Source organism: Puma concolor, chromosome B1, assembly GCF_028749965.1.
Source record: "Puma concolor isolate L17-30 chromosome B1, mPumCon1.1.hap2, whole genome shotgun sequence".
NCBI classification, from domain to species: Eukaryota; Metazoa; Chordata; class Mammalia; order Carnivora; family Felidae; genus Puma; species Puma concolor.
Window position 1 is genome coordinate 104,670,350 of NC_141670.1, and position 17,539 is coordinate 104,687,888.

Sequence of the window (17,539 nt, forward strand, 5' to 3'; positions counted from 1 at the left end):
TTTCTTTCTTTCTTTCTTTCTTTCTTTCTTTCTTTCTTTCTTTCTTTCTCTCTCTCTCTCCCTTCCTTCCTTTTCTTTCTTTCTTTCTTTCTTTCTTTCTTTCTTTCTTTCTTTCTTTCTTTCTTTCCCTTCCTTCCTTCCTTCCTTCCTTCCTTCCTTCCTTCCTTCCTTCCTTCCTTCCTTCCTTCCTTCCTTTTCTCTCTCTTTCTTTCTTTCCTTCTTTCCTTCAATTTTTAAGCTAACTTTTTGTGAAAACATTGTATGACTTGAGCGCATTCAAATCTAGCAAGGTCTCTGCCAGGACAACTGTGGAATCCTCACCTGTGCAAATAGACAGGCTGGTTTTTTCAGCATTTTTGAGGTTTGAAGGGGGCAGGTCTATGCTACTAGCTTGTTGCCATCTGTGGAGTCTGTTGAGTCAGAGATGTAATTTATATTGATGATATGATTTCCTCTGACTTCTGCCTGTGCCTTGATGGTTGTGTTTCACTTGTTGACATGAACTTGGCTAAAATGAATGCTCTGTTGGCCATGGGCGAATTAGTTGCATGTGTGATAGCACCTTTCTGCTTATTATTTTCAAAGTTATGTAATGGGATAAGTATGTTATTTCTTCAGAATTAGATATCCCTTTTCTAAGGCTTTGCATTTACATAATTCCTTTCTCCTACAGACCTCTGAATAAACCTTATAGTTTTATTCAAAGATGGATTACACTTGCCACCATCACATATGTCAGAAAGCATGCTTGTTATTTTTGGAAGTAGGCAAGTTGAATTAAATCAGTTCTCTGTGGATTGATTGAATCTGCTTCTTAAATGCATTGTGTTCTCATTTCATATTATTCTTTGTAATGTGTGCCACTGTATTATGACCCCTAAATTGACAGGGATATTGGTATTTGCTGCATATTGTATTTCATATTGTGTAGCCACACAAACTGAAGGTTGATGGACAAGTAAATCTCAACTCCATCTACTCCATCTACCCTGTCTTTTTTTCAAATTCGTTGGATTCTTCTTGAGGATAAGGACCATGTCTCAAACCTCATGTCTTCCACAAGGTGTCTGGCTCAATACACAATGGAGACTTTTGCTGATGAATTTACCCTTAATTACGCCATCGTCTAATCATGGGGATTATCTTGACTGCTGTCAGATCACTTGTAAATAGAACTTGAAACGTTGAAATTAACTGATAAGTAAGCTTGACTAATTCACATATAGAAAAGTACCTTTTTAGAGGAAGTAGTTAATATTTTTCTTCCTAAGTTTGTTTTTGGTGGTGTATTACTGTGTCTTGAACTAATTTTTGCAGAAATATTCCTTAGGTAGATAAAACAACTTAGAACATGCACAAAAATTGAGGCTGCTTTAAACTTACAAGACCTACTTTGATTTTCATTAGCAAATTTTTAGTATACAACAAACAGAAATGTTGAAGACAGTATGTGACAAAAGAATAAGTCAGTCACATTACTGTTCTGTGTTCTCACAGCTCCAGCAGTTTGTTTCCATGATTGGCCTCATTTCTGATTGTTAAGTGAAACAATATTTTTGACACTATCTATATCTGTATCTATATCTATCTTTATGTATATATGTATACATACATTTATCTTTTCCATATATCCTTTATATTTTTTACCATATTTATTTTCCTTCTACTCCCTTCTACTTTTTTCCCTTATATTTCCTCATATTTTTGTTACAATTTGAATTTCTGTTTCAAAGTTTGATTTATAATCTTGTAAGTTGGTGAGAATCACTTTTTCCTTATTATGAAAAAATGTCCTCTTTATACGATTAGTCTTCTTTTGTAAGATTTTTGAGGAAAAAAAGTCTAAACAATTTGTCATTATGCAGGCAAAGAAGTAGTTTCCCTTTTGATAATTTAAATAATAACGCACTTTCACTTAACCAGCATTCCTTTTCTTTCAAGGATTACAAAGAACATTCTTTACAATGCACAACTCTCACATTGTTCTCAGAATTCTTATCAGCAAATATATTTTCAGCTCCTTTCTTTTACTTAAAAAAATTTTTTTAATGTTTATTTTTGAGAGAGACAGAGACAGAGCATGAGTGGGGGAGGGGCAGACAGAGAGGGAGACACAGAATCTGAAGCAGGCTGCAGGCTCTGAGCTGTCAGCACAGATCCTGAGGTGGGACTCGAACCCATGAGATCATGACCTGAGCCGAAGTCAGACGCTTAACCAACTGAACCACCCAGGCGCCCCTATTTTCAGCTCCTTTCTAACTTTCTTCATATGTATAAGAAAAATGCTGCTGTCCAAAAGAACACTCAATCCATTTTTAGAGCTGAGGCTCTTAGACTGGGATGTTATGTACCTTGTCATTTTTAATAGCCAGCCACTGACTCTTAGTTTTTGACTTATTGTTGTAGCATTATGCTTCAATCTGCTAGAAGTATTCTCTGTCACTAGCATAGGGTCGGTGGAATATGGTGCGATGATTGGGAAGGTAAAGACAGTAGAATACTTCCGTTCCTTAGTAATCAGAAGCCCCACTGAAAGGACCTTAAATGATAAAGATATTCATTAAGTCACATAACAAGAATTCAGAGGTAGGGATGTCTCCTGGTTGGTCAATGCAATGGCTCCACAAGGTCTTCAGTGGCTCCTCTGAGTGGTTCCTCTCATCTCTCTTGCTTTCCTCGGTCAACTCCTCACATGCTACCACAACTCCTTACATGCTGCCTGCAGCAACCCAGGCATCACCTCTGTACATGTCGGCCTTGACAGTCAGGAAAAGCCTTTCTCGGAATTCCCCACAGACCTTACTCTGCTTAATAACCACAGTCATGTGACATGTGACATCTAAACCCATCACTGAAAAGGAAGTGGAATTGCCATGATTGGCTTAGCCCAGTGGTTCTCAAATGTGTGTCCATGTTAGAATCACCTACAGTCTTTAAAAATGCCAGGGGCGCCTGGGTGGCGCAGTCGGTTAAGCGTCCGACTTCAGCCAGGTCACGATCTCGCGGTCCGTGAGTTCGAGCCCCGCGTCAGGCTCTGGGCTGATGGCTCAGAGCCTGGAGCCTGTTTCCGATTCTGTGTCTCCCTCTCTTTCTGCCCCTCCCCCGTTCATGCTCTGTCTCTCTCTGTCCCAAAAATAAATAAACGTTGAAAAAAAAAAAAATGCCAAATCTCAGGCCTCACCCCAGAGCAATGAAATCACACTCTCTGGGGGTTGGGTCACAGGCATCAGCATTTTTTGAAGCTGCCAGGTGATTCCGTGTGCAGGCAGCTTAGCCTAATCAACAGTCTGTCTCTTGGCTGGACCAGGTAGTCTCCTCTTCCACTGTGTTTGACCAGGCGGAAGGGGTTTGGGTGGTTAGGAAGCCACAACACAAGGTCACTACAGACACTGGCTGTGAAGTAAGCGTGCCGTATTTTGAGTTGTGTCCTCTCTACCCTATGGTGTAACCTTGGTCATGTTTTAAAACTAATACAGCTTCACCTGCAAGAGAGAATAGCCATTCCAAATTAACAATGAAATGGAAAAAAAAAAAATCCTTAAAAGTTTCTAGCACTTTACCAGCCAACATGAACTAGACATTCTGTTAACATGCATAATAGTGCCTTGGTAGGAGAGAATCATAGGAAGACATGGAGAAATAGAAGTTATGTGGCACCTGAGTGGCTTAGTTGGTTGAGTGTGTGACTCTTGATTTTGGCAAAGCTCATGATCCCAGGGTCGTGGGATCCAGCCCTACTTTGGGCTCCCCACTGAACATGGAGCCTGCTTGAGAGTCTCTCTCTCTTCCTCTGCCCATGTCCCCCACTCACTCTCTCTCTCTCTCACTCTCTCTCTAAAAAAAAAAAAAGTTATTGTTGCTGTTGTTATATTTATTAGTAGTAGTACAGTTATTACTCGAGAAGATGATGGACCAGGTTAGAAGTTCTCACTTCTGGGTTGCACATTAGAAGCACCTTGCGAGCTTTAAAAAATGCCAGTGCCTGGCCACACCCAGACCAGCTAAATCAGGCTCTCTTAGAATGGAGCCCAGGTATTGATATTTTTAAAAAAAAGATTCCCTCGGTGATTCAGTGCAGGCAAGAATGCAATCCATAGGTTAGAGACTGGGAGAATATAAGGGAAAAGTGTAGTCAGGTCAGTTTGCCTCACCATTCCAGATGAGTCCCGGTCCCAGTCACCTATGTAGCCCCAGGGAAACAAGGTTTTTGAGCTGGTTCGGATAATTCTTTGCTCGCTTTATACCAGAAAACCTCTTCTATCCCCTCTCTGCAAGTGACCAGACTTTATTCTAGCCATTTCATTTACACACATCATTCTTTGGGCTTCAAGAGTGGATTAAAAAGGGACGGAGTGCCTTCTTGTTTCTATTTAAAGTTTGTATACAACAGTTTAATATAAGAATTATATTCTGTTTACTGCGCTTATTTTTAGTTTTCTATATGTGAATTGTGCAATTCATTTTCCTAGTTTTTAGAAAGTGTGTTTTCCATTAGCCACAATGCAAAACCAATTACGGATGTGTTATGTAGAAACCTGCTTTAAATATTCTCCTAGCTTTCTGTAAGCTTCTCTAAGAGTTATAATTTTTAGGTGCATTGTTTACTAGGCCATGGGTATGTTTTGTCATATGTTGAAAGATCACACCAGCTATAAAAATAAGATGGTGAATAAAAAGCCACAAAAGCTATAAACATCTGTAAAAGAGGTTTTCTAGGCAAGGCTGCTCGTTAGAGGGAAACTCGGTGCATTTTGATTGTGTGCAGCTGGTGGCACATGCGTGTTCAGAAACAGGGCCATTAAGAGGAGCTGTTAGATATATGGCATGCCGCACTGTGGGCCGTAGATCTGTCCCCTCAGCTGTGTGTAACAGCAGCCCGTGGGGCCACACTCCCAAAGCCTTCTCTAAATTCCACCTGCAACTCTGTTGCCAACCGGATGTTTTATAGAACTGGGTAGTCATCTTTTGGTCACAGAGCCAGTCTTACCGAGAGAATTAGCTGGCTCCTAGGACAGTGGAAAAATCTGGAAATCTCAGCATGAGCTTCACAGTTTCTGCCACCCTGAAGGGACACGTCAAGCCTGACCTCTGGTCAGTGTCAGGGCCACTGCAGGATGCGGCCTGGAGCTCTCATTTATTCTCAGAGGATCTAGCATGCGAAATGCCACGTGACGTATGATGTTGACCCAATCAGACAAACGATCCTATTATATACGAGAGCACAAGAGACCCCCTGCTCTGAACACACCTCTGAGTGAACAACCTGAGCATGCTGGGCTGGGGGGGGGAAGAGGCTGAGTGTGGGGAATCTACCCACCAGGCTGAGTTTGTGTGGCTGGCCGTGGGACCAGTCAATGTTAGCACCAGGTCGTCTCTGAGCAGGCATTTCTGACTTCTGAGAGGACTTAATGTTTACGGGATCCACCTTTGCGATACCAGAAACGGTTTCCCTAAAACAAGGCCAAGATCCTTGAAGCAGAAGGAGAATGATGTTTTAAGTTTTAGAATAAAATGAAAACAGTTTTTTTAAAAATCCTTTAACTTTTTATAAGGAAAAATTTAAGCCCACAGAAGCAAAGAGAATAGGGTAATGAAATCTCCATGTAACCCCACCCAGTTTCAACAAATATGCATTTTTTTTCCATTTATAACCTTTCTGCTACCCCCAACCATAAAAATTTGGAATTTTTATATGTAATATTAAAAGGATATTTAATTCAAGGTTTACGTGTAATTCTGTTGGTAGTTATGCTTTATGTAAGATGTATTATATAACTTGTTCACTTAAATGATGATACAACTAAATCATGGGCATTTGTAATCAAAGATATTTTTATTCTATACCAGTGCTATTCAAAGTGTGGCTTGAAGACCAGTACCAGCCCACTTTGTTTCTGGTCTGTGATGACATAGGTACAGAAATTGTGACAAAGTACTTAGGACTTTTGCAGCTTTTTGACATTGCTGGGCATCTAAGTAATTTCAAACTTCAACCTGTTTCACAAAAGTAGTGGTCAGCAACACACTGGGAAAAACACAGTCTTTGACAGCGGATAGTTCGGAAAGTACTTTACTGTATGGTAATTCTGTGATTTTGACCCCCAGGGGATGTTTGACAATGTCTGGAGATATTTTGAGTCATTACAATTTGGGAATAAACTTGGAGGGGAGAGGTATGTGCTACTGACATCTAGTGGGTACACAGGACAGCTTCCTAAAACAAAGCATTATCTGGCCCTAAATATCAATGATACTGAGGTTGAGAAACCTTGTGCCAGACCACAGTGGATGGTTTAGGCCCCCTGTGCCTTGTCTCAGGAAGGTCTGGCAAATGGGTCTTATCAGGGTGCAGCCTGGCAAGAGTTCAAGGCTGTTTGTATGTGATCTTTCCTTACACAAGAAGCTCCACATTCTGCTTTGGAGATTAGTGAGACATTTTGCAGATGGAAAAGTCTGAGGGTTAAATGACTTTGTCCCAAATGCTTTAAAAATAAGATGATTTGGGGGTACCTGAGTGGCTTAGTCAGTTAAGCATCCGACTTCGGCTCAGGTCATGATCTCTCAGTTCATGAGTTTGAGCCCCGTGTCTGGCTGTGTGCTGACAGCTCAGAGCCTGGAGCCTGCTTCAGATTCTGTGTCTCCCTCTCTCTCTGCCCCTCCTCCACTCACACTCTGCCTCCATCTCTCTTGCTCTCTCAAAAATAAACATAAAAAAATATATGATGCTTTTATATTTAGCCACAAGTTGCCCATTTCATCTCTGCCAGAGTAGAAAGTCAACCACTGCTGCAGTAACTGAGAAAATGGGAAACTAGAAATGTACACAATTTATTTTTATTTAGAAATTTCATATTTAAGAAATTCACATCGAATCTCTGTTTCATGAGGTTTTTAGGATTTTCTTTTAAACTTAGAAATAGGAAATTATCATCTGACAAAAGTCATTTTTCTGAACTTTAATAGGATAAATATTAATAGCTAGAAATATCTACTCTAGAAAAAGTAATCCAGTGAAATTGATTTGGAACAAAAGATAACTTTTATATCCTAACACACTTCATGTGTGTGTGTGTGTGTGTGTGTGTGTGTGTGTGTGTGTGTGAGAGAGAGAGAGAGAGAGAGAGAGAGAATGAGACTTATTTCCACATTTGATTCCTCTTCAGTGAGTTTCTTCTCTCAGATTGTATTTGGTGTCCAAGTTGCTCACATGGAAGTTATTTCATTAACAGCACGGACACTCTGGCCTTGTTACAGCTTTGAGCAAGACAAGTAGAGGAAAGATTTGTCCATCAAGTGTCTTCACACACTGTATAACAACCAAGGAGCCGATGTTTTTTGCTTATAGGTTGAACCCTGTCATAAGGCAACTGTGTTTATATATGTTCACAATACTATAGGCTCTGATACTCCTCACCATCCTCAGTAGTCTGCCTGTTTTCTTATAATTGCTTACTCATTTGTATTTCTCAATTTTATTGGAGTCAGGCTACCACTGTCATGAGAGAACATTTATGAACCATCATTCTATGACTTCCTTATACCATATACTTTGGCCTCTGACTACAAAGGAAAAAGCTCATTTGCTATATTTTCTATTTCTCTTTGATTGGGCCTGACATAAAAACAACCATGGGTAATATTCAGAATGTGTACCTGTGGCATGCAGGTAATCTGCCCACCATCCATCCTTGTCTTTGCTAGTCTGTGTAGTGGAGGGCATGACTCTTTACCTCCTGGCAAGCAATCCTTGGCTAAACTAAGAGGAAACCTCCAACAAATTTCTATTTAGAGAAATTTGGAGATACCTCCAAGATTTTTTTTAAATGTGACTTTGTTTCTAAAATGATTTTTAAATTTTTAAAAAAAATTTTTTTTTCAACTTTTTTTTTATTTTTTATTTTTGGGACAGAGAGAGACAGAGCATGAACGGGGGAGGGGCAGAGAGAGAGGGAGACAGAGAATCAGAAACAGGCTCCAGGCTCTGAGCCATCAGCCCAGAGCCCGACGCGGGGCTCGAACTCACGGACAGCGAGATCGTGACCTGGCTGAAGTCAGATGCTTAACCGACTGCGCCACCCAGGCGCCCCAGATTTTTAAATTTTTTAACTCAGTTCTTGTTGGAAAAAAATACAACTTCTGAAGTTTTAGATAGATAGATAGATAGATAGATAGATAGATAGATAGATAGATAGGCATTAACAGCACAAAAATAGGACTTTTTATTAGCTACATAACAAGGTGCAGGGTGTAGAACTCTATAAATCCTACCTTCTGAATGAATTCTGCCAAATGCTGTTTAATTAAGGTGGACTGATTAGACTACTGATTAATTCTACTTTTGACAGATTACATAGTTTAACTGACAAATAGATTGCCTCCATTTAGTAACGATTCCCCAGTTACGATGACAAAGGACAAGCTATTTGTCAGTTAAACTGTGTAATCATTGAGAAACAGAACTAATCAAGGGCCTAATCATTCTGTCTTCAGTTAAACCCAGCTAATGACTTCAAATGTGTAATTTATACTACATATTCCACTCTGAAACAGTGCTACAATTTCTGTAATACTTTACTGAATCCGATTTTGTGCCCATATTAAAGATTTTGAAATGGAGGAAAAGATAGAGGAAGAGAAGTAATGGAGCTATGATATGATTAATGTTAAGTGGTGATAGTATATGAGTTCTTTGTGGGGGAGGAGTGTTGCGACCTTTGGAAGTCCAGTGGCATCCAAACTAGCTTGAACCGTTCAGCCACACCAGCCTGCAGGTTGCTTTCCAGTGTATACTTGGGGATGTAGCAGAGAGTTGAGCCCCAGCTCTGCTGCCTAACCTGACAATAACTCAGAGATTCCCTAAGTTTTCTGTGTCACATGGTCTCTTGCTGTGTCAGTCACTATGTAATTACCTAACTATTGTCATCCTCAAAGAAGCTATGGTAAGGGCAGGCAGCCGCAATTAGAAATTGAAGTTCTCTTACTTCCAAGCATGGATTCTTCTGGACTGGGAACTTAGGACTAGGCATACTTAGGAAAGCTCTAGAGGCTATATGATTTTCTTCACGGTTTTCAGAGAGAAAGAGAGGGGGAACAGGTATAGGTATCTTTGTACCACTCAGCTTACTCTCTGTGCCCAACTATGGTTACCATGTGAGGTGGTATTTCTTTCACGTGACTGATTAGGGTTAGTTGGGAAGAAATTAGTAAGAAAGGGGGAAAAGGAATTTTTTTTTTTCTGAAAAAGAAAATGCACTTTTTTCTTTCTGTTTCAGTTCATTTGGTTTTCTTAAATCTGAGGTGAGTGATCTCTGACCTTCTGGCTCTGCCTCTGGTATAAAAGCTGTTTACTGGAGCAGGAATTTCCTAACACTTTGGAACCATTCACTGTAGAGTGGGATCTTTTCAAGGGTGGGCATTAAAGTCTTTCCAAGGAGCCCTGTAAGACGTTTTGACCAAATCTGTCAGGAATTATATCCCTCCCTGCAACATCTTCAGGAAAATTGGATATTGTTTAAGATACAGGGATAGAAGAAATGGACAGACATATGAAGGGCAAACAGGGCTTCTTATTATTATACTTTGCTGTGGCCTAAGGACTCGGAGAACCTTTCTTTCTAGACGGACATTGAAATGTAATTGTAGAGCCTTTGTGAGCTAATAATCTTGGGACTTAATAATAATACTTAATACTTAGGACAAATACTTAAATACTTAGGACAAAACCCCGGGGAATCCTTAGCTTCAAACGGTTCTTGGTAGAAAAGAGGGAGTCCAGGCAGATGCAGAACTGCTTCATTAAATGGGTCCCTCCTCCAACTGTAATTCTCAAATTGTTTGAATTGGAGGAACCTCTCTAACATTATAAGTTTCAGCCCCAGCTTTCCTGCCAACACACGCACAGAAACACGTGATAGTTATTGTACTTTCAGCGTCTTTTATGGGAGAAAACACATAGGTGAAGGTAATACAATTTCTGTGACATTTGTAAATAAAGCGTATTGAAATAATCACCAATAGTGTTAATAAACCATTGAAAAATGCCAGTATATGAGTGGGTGGATATACGTGTGTGTGTAAAACATTATTTATTCACTGCAAGGCAATGCATAACACACATTTGGGTTTTTTGAAAACTCGCATGATAACCGCAAGAGCGCTTCACTAGAATCTCCATACACTGGCTCAGAACCTTTCTCAGTATCCGTGGGGCACTGCAGGGTACTCACCTAGACAGTTAAGTACTTCCTGAGAGGAGATTTGGGAATGAGTGAGAAGGATGTTCTTAATCAATGATGCTGAGATGTTGTTTTTCACGGCTTTTCTTCCCGGAAACCTCCTATTACCCTCTTAGGACGTCATCCAGATAATTGGTCTTGGGTTGTTCTCTGCCAGACACTCACCTGTCCTTGCAGCCGCTGCAGTGATGTGCCTCTCACTTCTTCATAAGATCTTGTTTTCTAGATAAATTGTAGAGCGAAAAGCTTTCCTGTTTTTCTTCTCATATACATCATATGAGTATCTCCTTATATGTTTTTAAAATATTAGGTAAGTAAAACATTTAGATATAATAAATCCCAGCAACCCTAAGAAATTTCTAATTTAAATACTTAACAACTACATTTTCAAGTTGTGTGTGTGTGTGTGTGTGTGTTTTTTTTTTTTTTTATACTGGTCAATATTTCAAGAAATAATAGGCACCAAAGGTTATGCAATATGTGAAAAGAGATTGTGTTGATCTAGACTAAATGAAAAAAATATATTTTTTGGACTGCCAAGAAAATGCATTTTTTTCTGTTAACTTTGAACAGTCATTTAAAATACAGAGTTCCCCCCCCCCAAAATAAATAAATAAAACTTTAAGAAAGTTGGGGGGCTTTGTGGTTCAGTCGGTTAAGTGTCTGGCTCTTGGTTTTGGCCCAGGTCATGATCTCACAGTTTGTGGGTTTGAGCCCCGCATTGAGCTCTGCGCTGACAGTGAAGAGCCTGCTTGGGATTCCCTCTCTCTCCCTCTTTCTGCCCCTCCTCTGCTCACGCAGACACATGCTCTCTCTCTCTCTCTCAAAATAAATAAATAAAACTTAAAAAATAAAACACAGAGACCTTATACAAAACTCTATCCATGCTGGATATAGTAAAGCAAATAGCAAATACCTGAACTTAAAAAAGAAAAAGGTAACAGTAATCCCCAGAATCCAACAAACAAAACTGAAGCTGAGTGCCAGAATGATCACATTGAGAATGTAGCACCTTACAAGGTGTTTGTCAGTATCTGTAAATTCAAGCTTTGGTTTTGAATGGTGATGGAAAGGGAGGCAAGTTCTGGGCTTAGATTATAGGGGCAAGATGGAACCACATCCCACCACAGTGCTGAGACCCTAGAAAAACCACACTCAAAATGAAGTCAGGGACTGGAAATCATCTACCTTTGGCAAACAGAGGTGTTTGGGACATCTAACTGTCTCAGTAATTGCTGGCTAGAGAAAAGAGTTCTCCTTAGAGTTTATAACCACAGTCTTTGCCTCAAGTGTGTTTAGAGTTCAGACTTAAAATACTTCCCTGACCAGAAAACCCTAAGGCAAGAAATAAACTTAAAATGGTCTTTGATTGATAGCATCCCAGAATGCCTGGCAGAAGCAAACACAATGCTGTCTGAAGGGACTTACCCTCAACTTTGGGGTCACAGCATTTTAACAGATAAAGACCACCAAACATGAGCCCATGATTCCAAATTCCAGAAACACCCAAGGAAACAAGAGCCATGAACAGGAGACAGGAGAAACCACAAATAGCAGAATTAGATATCCAAAAAGCTTAAGATAATGATTTATCAGATGAAGTAAATTATATAAATGCCTAGAATATTTGTTTAAATACACATAAGAACATGAGTAAAAAAGATTTTATCCACAATGAAGCATAATTGAAAAGAACCAAAGAAAAACTTTAAAAAAATTAAAATATAATACAAATTAAAAATCAAATGATTCTATTAACAATTTATTCATACCTGAAGATAATTGATCAACTGATTCTAAAGAACTTGCATACAGTACAATACAAAACAATAGAAATGGTAAAGGGAGGTTAAGAGACATGAGAAATAGGGTCTGTTATACATATAGTTGGATTTGTTGACTTTCAATAACAAATAAGAAATAAAGTCATTTTCAATCAAATAAAAATGGAATTTACCATCATCAGATCCTGCGAAGGTCAGATAGGCAAGAAAGCATGAAAAGTAAAGAAATTTTTAAGCATGTGTGAAACTAAACCATACTGATTGTGTAAAGTAATAATGATTCCATATTGGGCATTAAAAATAAAGATACAAATAAAACACTATTACACATAACCTCTAAGACAGGAGCATTCTACAGGACTTGTTATTCAGTAGAAGGGAAAACATAGATAATCTTTAAGCTGTGTTCAATGTACATGGTAGAACTGTTAAGGATAACCACTAAGAAGATAGAAATAGTGTTCATAACTTCTATGATAATACAGGGGGAAAGTTATCAATCCAAAACATACAAGATATTATAGGGGGAAAAGAACTTTGAAAACAAGCAAGATAAAATCAATGCACAAAATAAAATGTTAGAAATATATTCAGATATATTTAAAACAAAGAAATATATTCAAATACATGAGTAATAACACATATTAATATATAGATACATTAATTATATATTATAATGATAATTATAATAATAAATGATAATACATATTAATGAAGATTAAGAAGCAAAACTTGTTATCTTAACAAAAGTGATACAAGTATGGTTTGAAAAAAAATCCAGTTGGATGCTATTTATGGAGACATTCCTCATATCTAAGGATATAGACTGTTTGAAAGTAAAAAAATGGATATACCAAGCAAACACTAATACTGTATTATTTTTTGCCTCCTTCTTTTAAACTAAGGTATAATTGACCTATCACATTATATAAGTTTAAAGGGTACAACATATTGATTTGATACATTTATACTGCATTTTGGAGTATAAAATGGTTTATCCACTTTGTAGACTTTGGACATTCCTAAAACAGTTGAAGGTGCAACCCACTTCTAGATACACACACCACAGGGAATTACACTTCTCTGCATTCAAGTATACACATACAAAAAAATTCAGAGCAAAGTAAGAGTGAAAAATTGGTAAAAAATGAACTGCCCATCACTAGATAATGTATATAAGCAAATTGTGGTGTAGCCATTGAATGTAATACTATATGATACTAAAAATGAATGAGTAGGAACTACATATGTTCACAAAATAAAATTGAGGACTAGAAGCCCATAAAGATTATGTTGAGCAAAACTAAGTAACTTTCAAAAGAACTCACAAAGTTTATATGCAGTGTGATGCTATTTAAATACGTTTAAAAAGCAAAATAATGCTAAGTCTTGTTTAGAGATCCTTCCATACACGTGCAGTAAAAACAGAGAGAAAAGCAAAGGACTGATAAGTTCACCATCCAGCACTGTGGTCACCTCTGAGGAAGTGGGCAGGTGCTGCAGTTAGGGAGTGGAGGGGTTGGGGGAGGGAGTTGAGAGGGACACCTGCACTAGTAATGTTTGATTTTGTAAGACCTAGCCAGTGGACACACACATATATCTGTTTCATTCTTTACATACCATTTTTTTAGGCCTGACAATTTTTATAATATTCTTTTAAATACTAAGGAGAAAATGTGTATGGAGCTTGTCTACATAACATGAAATTAAATACGAACACACACACACACACACACACACACACACACACACACACTACCTCAATTTTAAAAACTTTATAACATTTTTGAAGATGTATTTGAAAAAAATCTCATTGCAAGTTTACTTTAAAGAAATCTTACTTTTTTCCCTCAAACCTTTTTATTTATGCACTGCTTGATAATGACTGGCTGTTTTAATGGAACAATGTTAATCTATATTCTAAGCAAAAAGGCTGGTGATAACAAATTCTTGGTATCAAAGTTGGCTGAGGAATGTGAACACTTTTTCTTCTCCTGTGAAGACATTTTTTTTCCTTAAGAGCCTATGACAAACAATTAAAAAATACCTCATTTAAAAACATAATTTAGATGTTACAAAAGAACATCCTACGTAAGAAGAAAGATTGGGCAATAAAAATGAAAATACTTAAACCACAGTTGAGCTGTAGCTTTTTCAACGTTTATTTATTTTTGGGACAGAGAGAGACAGAGCATGAACGGGGGAGGGGCATAGAGAGAGGGAGACAGAATCGGAAACAGGCTCCAGGCTCTGAGCCATCAGCCCAGAGCCTGACGCGGGGCTCGAACTCACGGACCGCGAGATCGTGACCTGGCTGAAGTCGGACACTGAACCGACTGCGCCACCCAGGCGCCCCGAGCTGTAGCTTTTTAAACTTACCCCATATCTGATGAAAATTTTGTTCTGAAGTTTTCATTCCCAGGAATTCCTCCAAGATAGTAAACAAGTTGCACCATCTAGATCAAGGGTCTCGAATATCTCAGTAAATTTTTGTGACCCCAAAGACCAAAAGAAAACTTAAGAGTTCACTTCTTTGAGTAGTTAGATCATGGCAATCATTCAGGACCTTGCTTCCCAAAGAAAAGTGGTGCAGTCTAATGTTGGGGCTGTGAACTGCCATGAGCTAGTAGTTCAGTTTGTCCAGCAGATGTCGAGTAGTGCTGTTTCCCCTGAAAATAACTTCTGGAACCCCATGGATTTGCTGCAGCACCCGACGAAACTAGATAAAATACCCCCCCACACACACACACCACATACACCTTTATAAGGAGGGCTTTATGTTCCCTTAAATTCATGGCGATCTCTTGTCGCTGACTGCAGGAGAAACCTTACAAGTGCTCAGACTGCAGCAAAGCCTTCAGCCAGAAGCGAGGCCTGGATGAGCACAAGAGGACGCACACCGGAGAAAAGCCTTTTCAGTGTGATGTGAGTTTGGTTCCTCTTTTCTTCCGTCAGTGTCCTCCGGTGACAGATGCGTGTGTTGTGTACATGTGTGCGAGTAAGGCATCTGCGCACCTGGGTGTGTATGGATGGGTGTGTGTTGTTTTGCAGTGCTGGTCTTTCTGTTAATGCCTTGTGCTGCCTGCATCTTTTGATGTAATCCATATAACCACTTTGTCATAATTTTGTTCATCCTAGTTTACTAGCAGCAGATTAACCGATTTTCTTTAAGGCACATTAAAACCCAAAGTTTTAATGCAATTGAGTTGTTCTTTCAAGGTATAAACTCATGATGATTCCAGGCAGCTTTCATATGTCTTTCCAAATCTTTGACAGGTTAGTGGCAGTTAAACCAGAGATTTACCAGGCCATAGATATTACTTATTTTGCTACAGCCAAACAATGAGTTTCTAAAACATGAATGAACTCCTTTATTTAAATAATGTTGCTAATTGTTTAGATTTTCTGTGTATGACATTTGAATTGAAAATTATCAACTTAGTTGTTTACAGTATTTATGAAAGGAAAAATACTACCACACTCAATAAAATTAATCTGAATGTTAATTAATCTAGGAAAAAAATGGTTTTTCAGTGAACAGTGTCACCATTCTGTGTAAGATTGACAGTTGATAGAAGATTGACACAGGCTTTAGGGAAAACACTTGGATGCTTATTTCTTATACAAAAATAGCAAAAAGAGTATTAATGTAGCTCAATGTAAGAAGAAACATTAAAGTTGTAGTGTGTAAAATTGCACAGTACAGAATGCTCTTTAAATGTGGAGGGAAACTCGAGTACTTAGTCCCATTGGCATATCCCAACGGATAAGTGTAGGGTAAGCAGTCCACATGAAAGGAAGCTCACAAACACAAGATGTTTTCCTTGTCCTTCCATGAAACTTTGGTGGTAAGGTTAAGGCAACAATGTACTCCCAGTGGGCTTACTCATAAAAGTACCTTTATGAACAGTGAACTTCTTTAAGGCAAGAAGTATCGTAGAGAAAGAAATGTGCACATGTAGAACTCGATCCTGAACTGGAGGTACAGCTCCTGCTTAATAATTTCAGTTGGCTTAATTCGTCAATGCTTTTATTGGAAACATTTCCATATAGGCACAACCTCTTTAGATTACTTAATTGTACAACTGCACAAATAGCTGATGGGAGATAGAAATTAAATATTGACTGTGTACAGACATCTGCCTACCATCACATTCAATTCAACTTTCATTTATGCTAGATATTTTTGTTGAGTACTTTCTAAGTTAAACTGGACCACGATGTTATTTTTTTAAAAACCTATAATTTTACAAACATGATTTTTTTCCTTCTATTCCATCTACTTCTATCATATTTTCAAAACTCTCTGATCATGATCTGTGGCCCAAACTAGTCCATTGACTATCGATCCAAGTTTACTGCCTCCCAGACCTCCTTGAAATGCATCCTGCTTTGTAAAGGACTGGCTGTCTTTGTTCCAAAATCTTATCCTCTTAACCCACTCATTCTGAATAGAAGTCATCCTTTCTCTCTCATTCCCAATCTTCCTCTTTCCTGAATAACTCTCAAATCTATTACTTCCTCTCAGTTTCTTTTCCCACTAGCAGTGCATAGCCTGGCTCCTCCCTGTGTTTTATTACATTCAATCTCCAATGTGTGTGTTCTTTACCCTGCCAGGGTAATGTCTTTTTTTTTAATTGAGACGAAATTCACAGAATGTAAAATCAACCATTTTAAAGTGAACAATTCATTGTCATTGGGTGCATTAACAATGTTGTGCAACCATCACCTCTATCTCCTTCTAAAACATTAATGTCCCAAAATAAAACTCCATACCCATTCAGCAGTTAATCCCCTCTCTCTCCAGACCCTGACAGCTACCAATCTCCTTTCATTTCTACAGATTTACCTATTCTGGATATTTCATGTAAATGAATCATACCATGTGTGACCTTTGTGACTGGCTTCTTTTACTTAGCATAATGTTTTCAAGGTTCATCTACATTGTAGCATGTGTCTGTACATCATTCCTTTTTATGGCCGAATGATATTCCATTGTGTATACCACAGTTTGTTTATCTCTCCATCACTGATGAACATTACGTTGTTTCTGCCTTTTGGCTATTGTGTATTGCTCTGTGAGGAACATATGCATAAAAGTATTTAAGTACCTGTTTTGCATTCTTTGCAGGGGTGGGGGAACTTGGGTGTCTCAGTCAGTTGAGCATCTTACTCTTGATTTCGGCTCAGGTCATGAGCTCACCATTCTGAGATCAAGCCCTACATTGGACTATGTGCTGGGAGTGGAGCCTGCTTAAGAGTCTCTCTTCCCCTCTCCCTTCGCCCCTCCCCCACTCACTCATATGCATTTTCTCTGTCTCTGTCTCTCTGTCTCTCTGTTTCTCTCTCTCTTTTTTTAAATTTTTTTGATGTTTATTTATTTTTGAGACAGAGAGAGACAGAGCATGAACGGGGGAGGGTCCGAGAGAGAGGGAGACACAGAATCTGAAACAGGCTCCAGGCTCTGAGCCATCAGCACAGAGCCTGACGCAGGGCTTGAACTCACGAACCGCAAGATCA

General features: G+C 38.7%; 1 protein-coding gene across 1 annotated transcript in view; it reads left to right on the plus strand.

Annotated features, from left to right (window-relative positions):
- Window positions 1–17,539, plus strand: part of PRDM5 (PR/SET domain 5) — a 210,247-nt gene that overhangs the window by 182,925 nt on the left and 9,783 nt on the right. Inside the window, 1 exon segment of the mRNA XM_086704306.1 lies at window positions 14,840–14,944. Within this exon segment, the coding sequence (XP_086560432.1) occupies window positions 14,840–14,944 (105 nt within the window).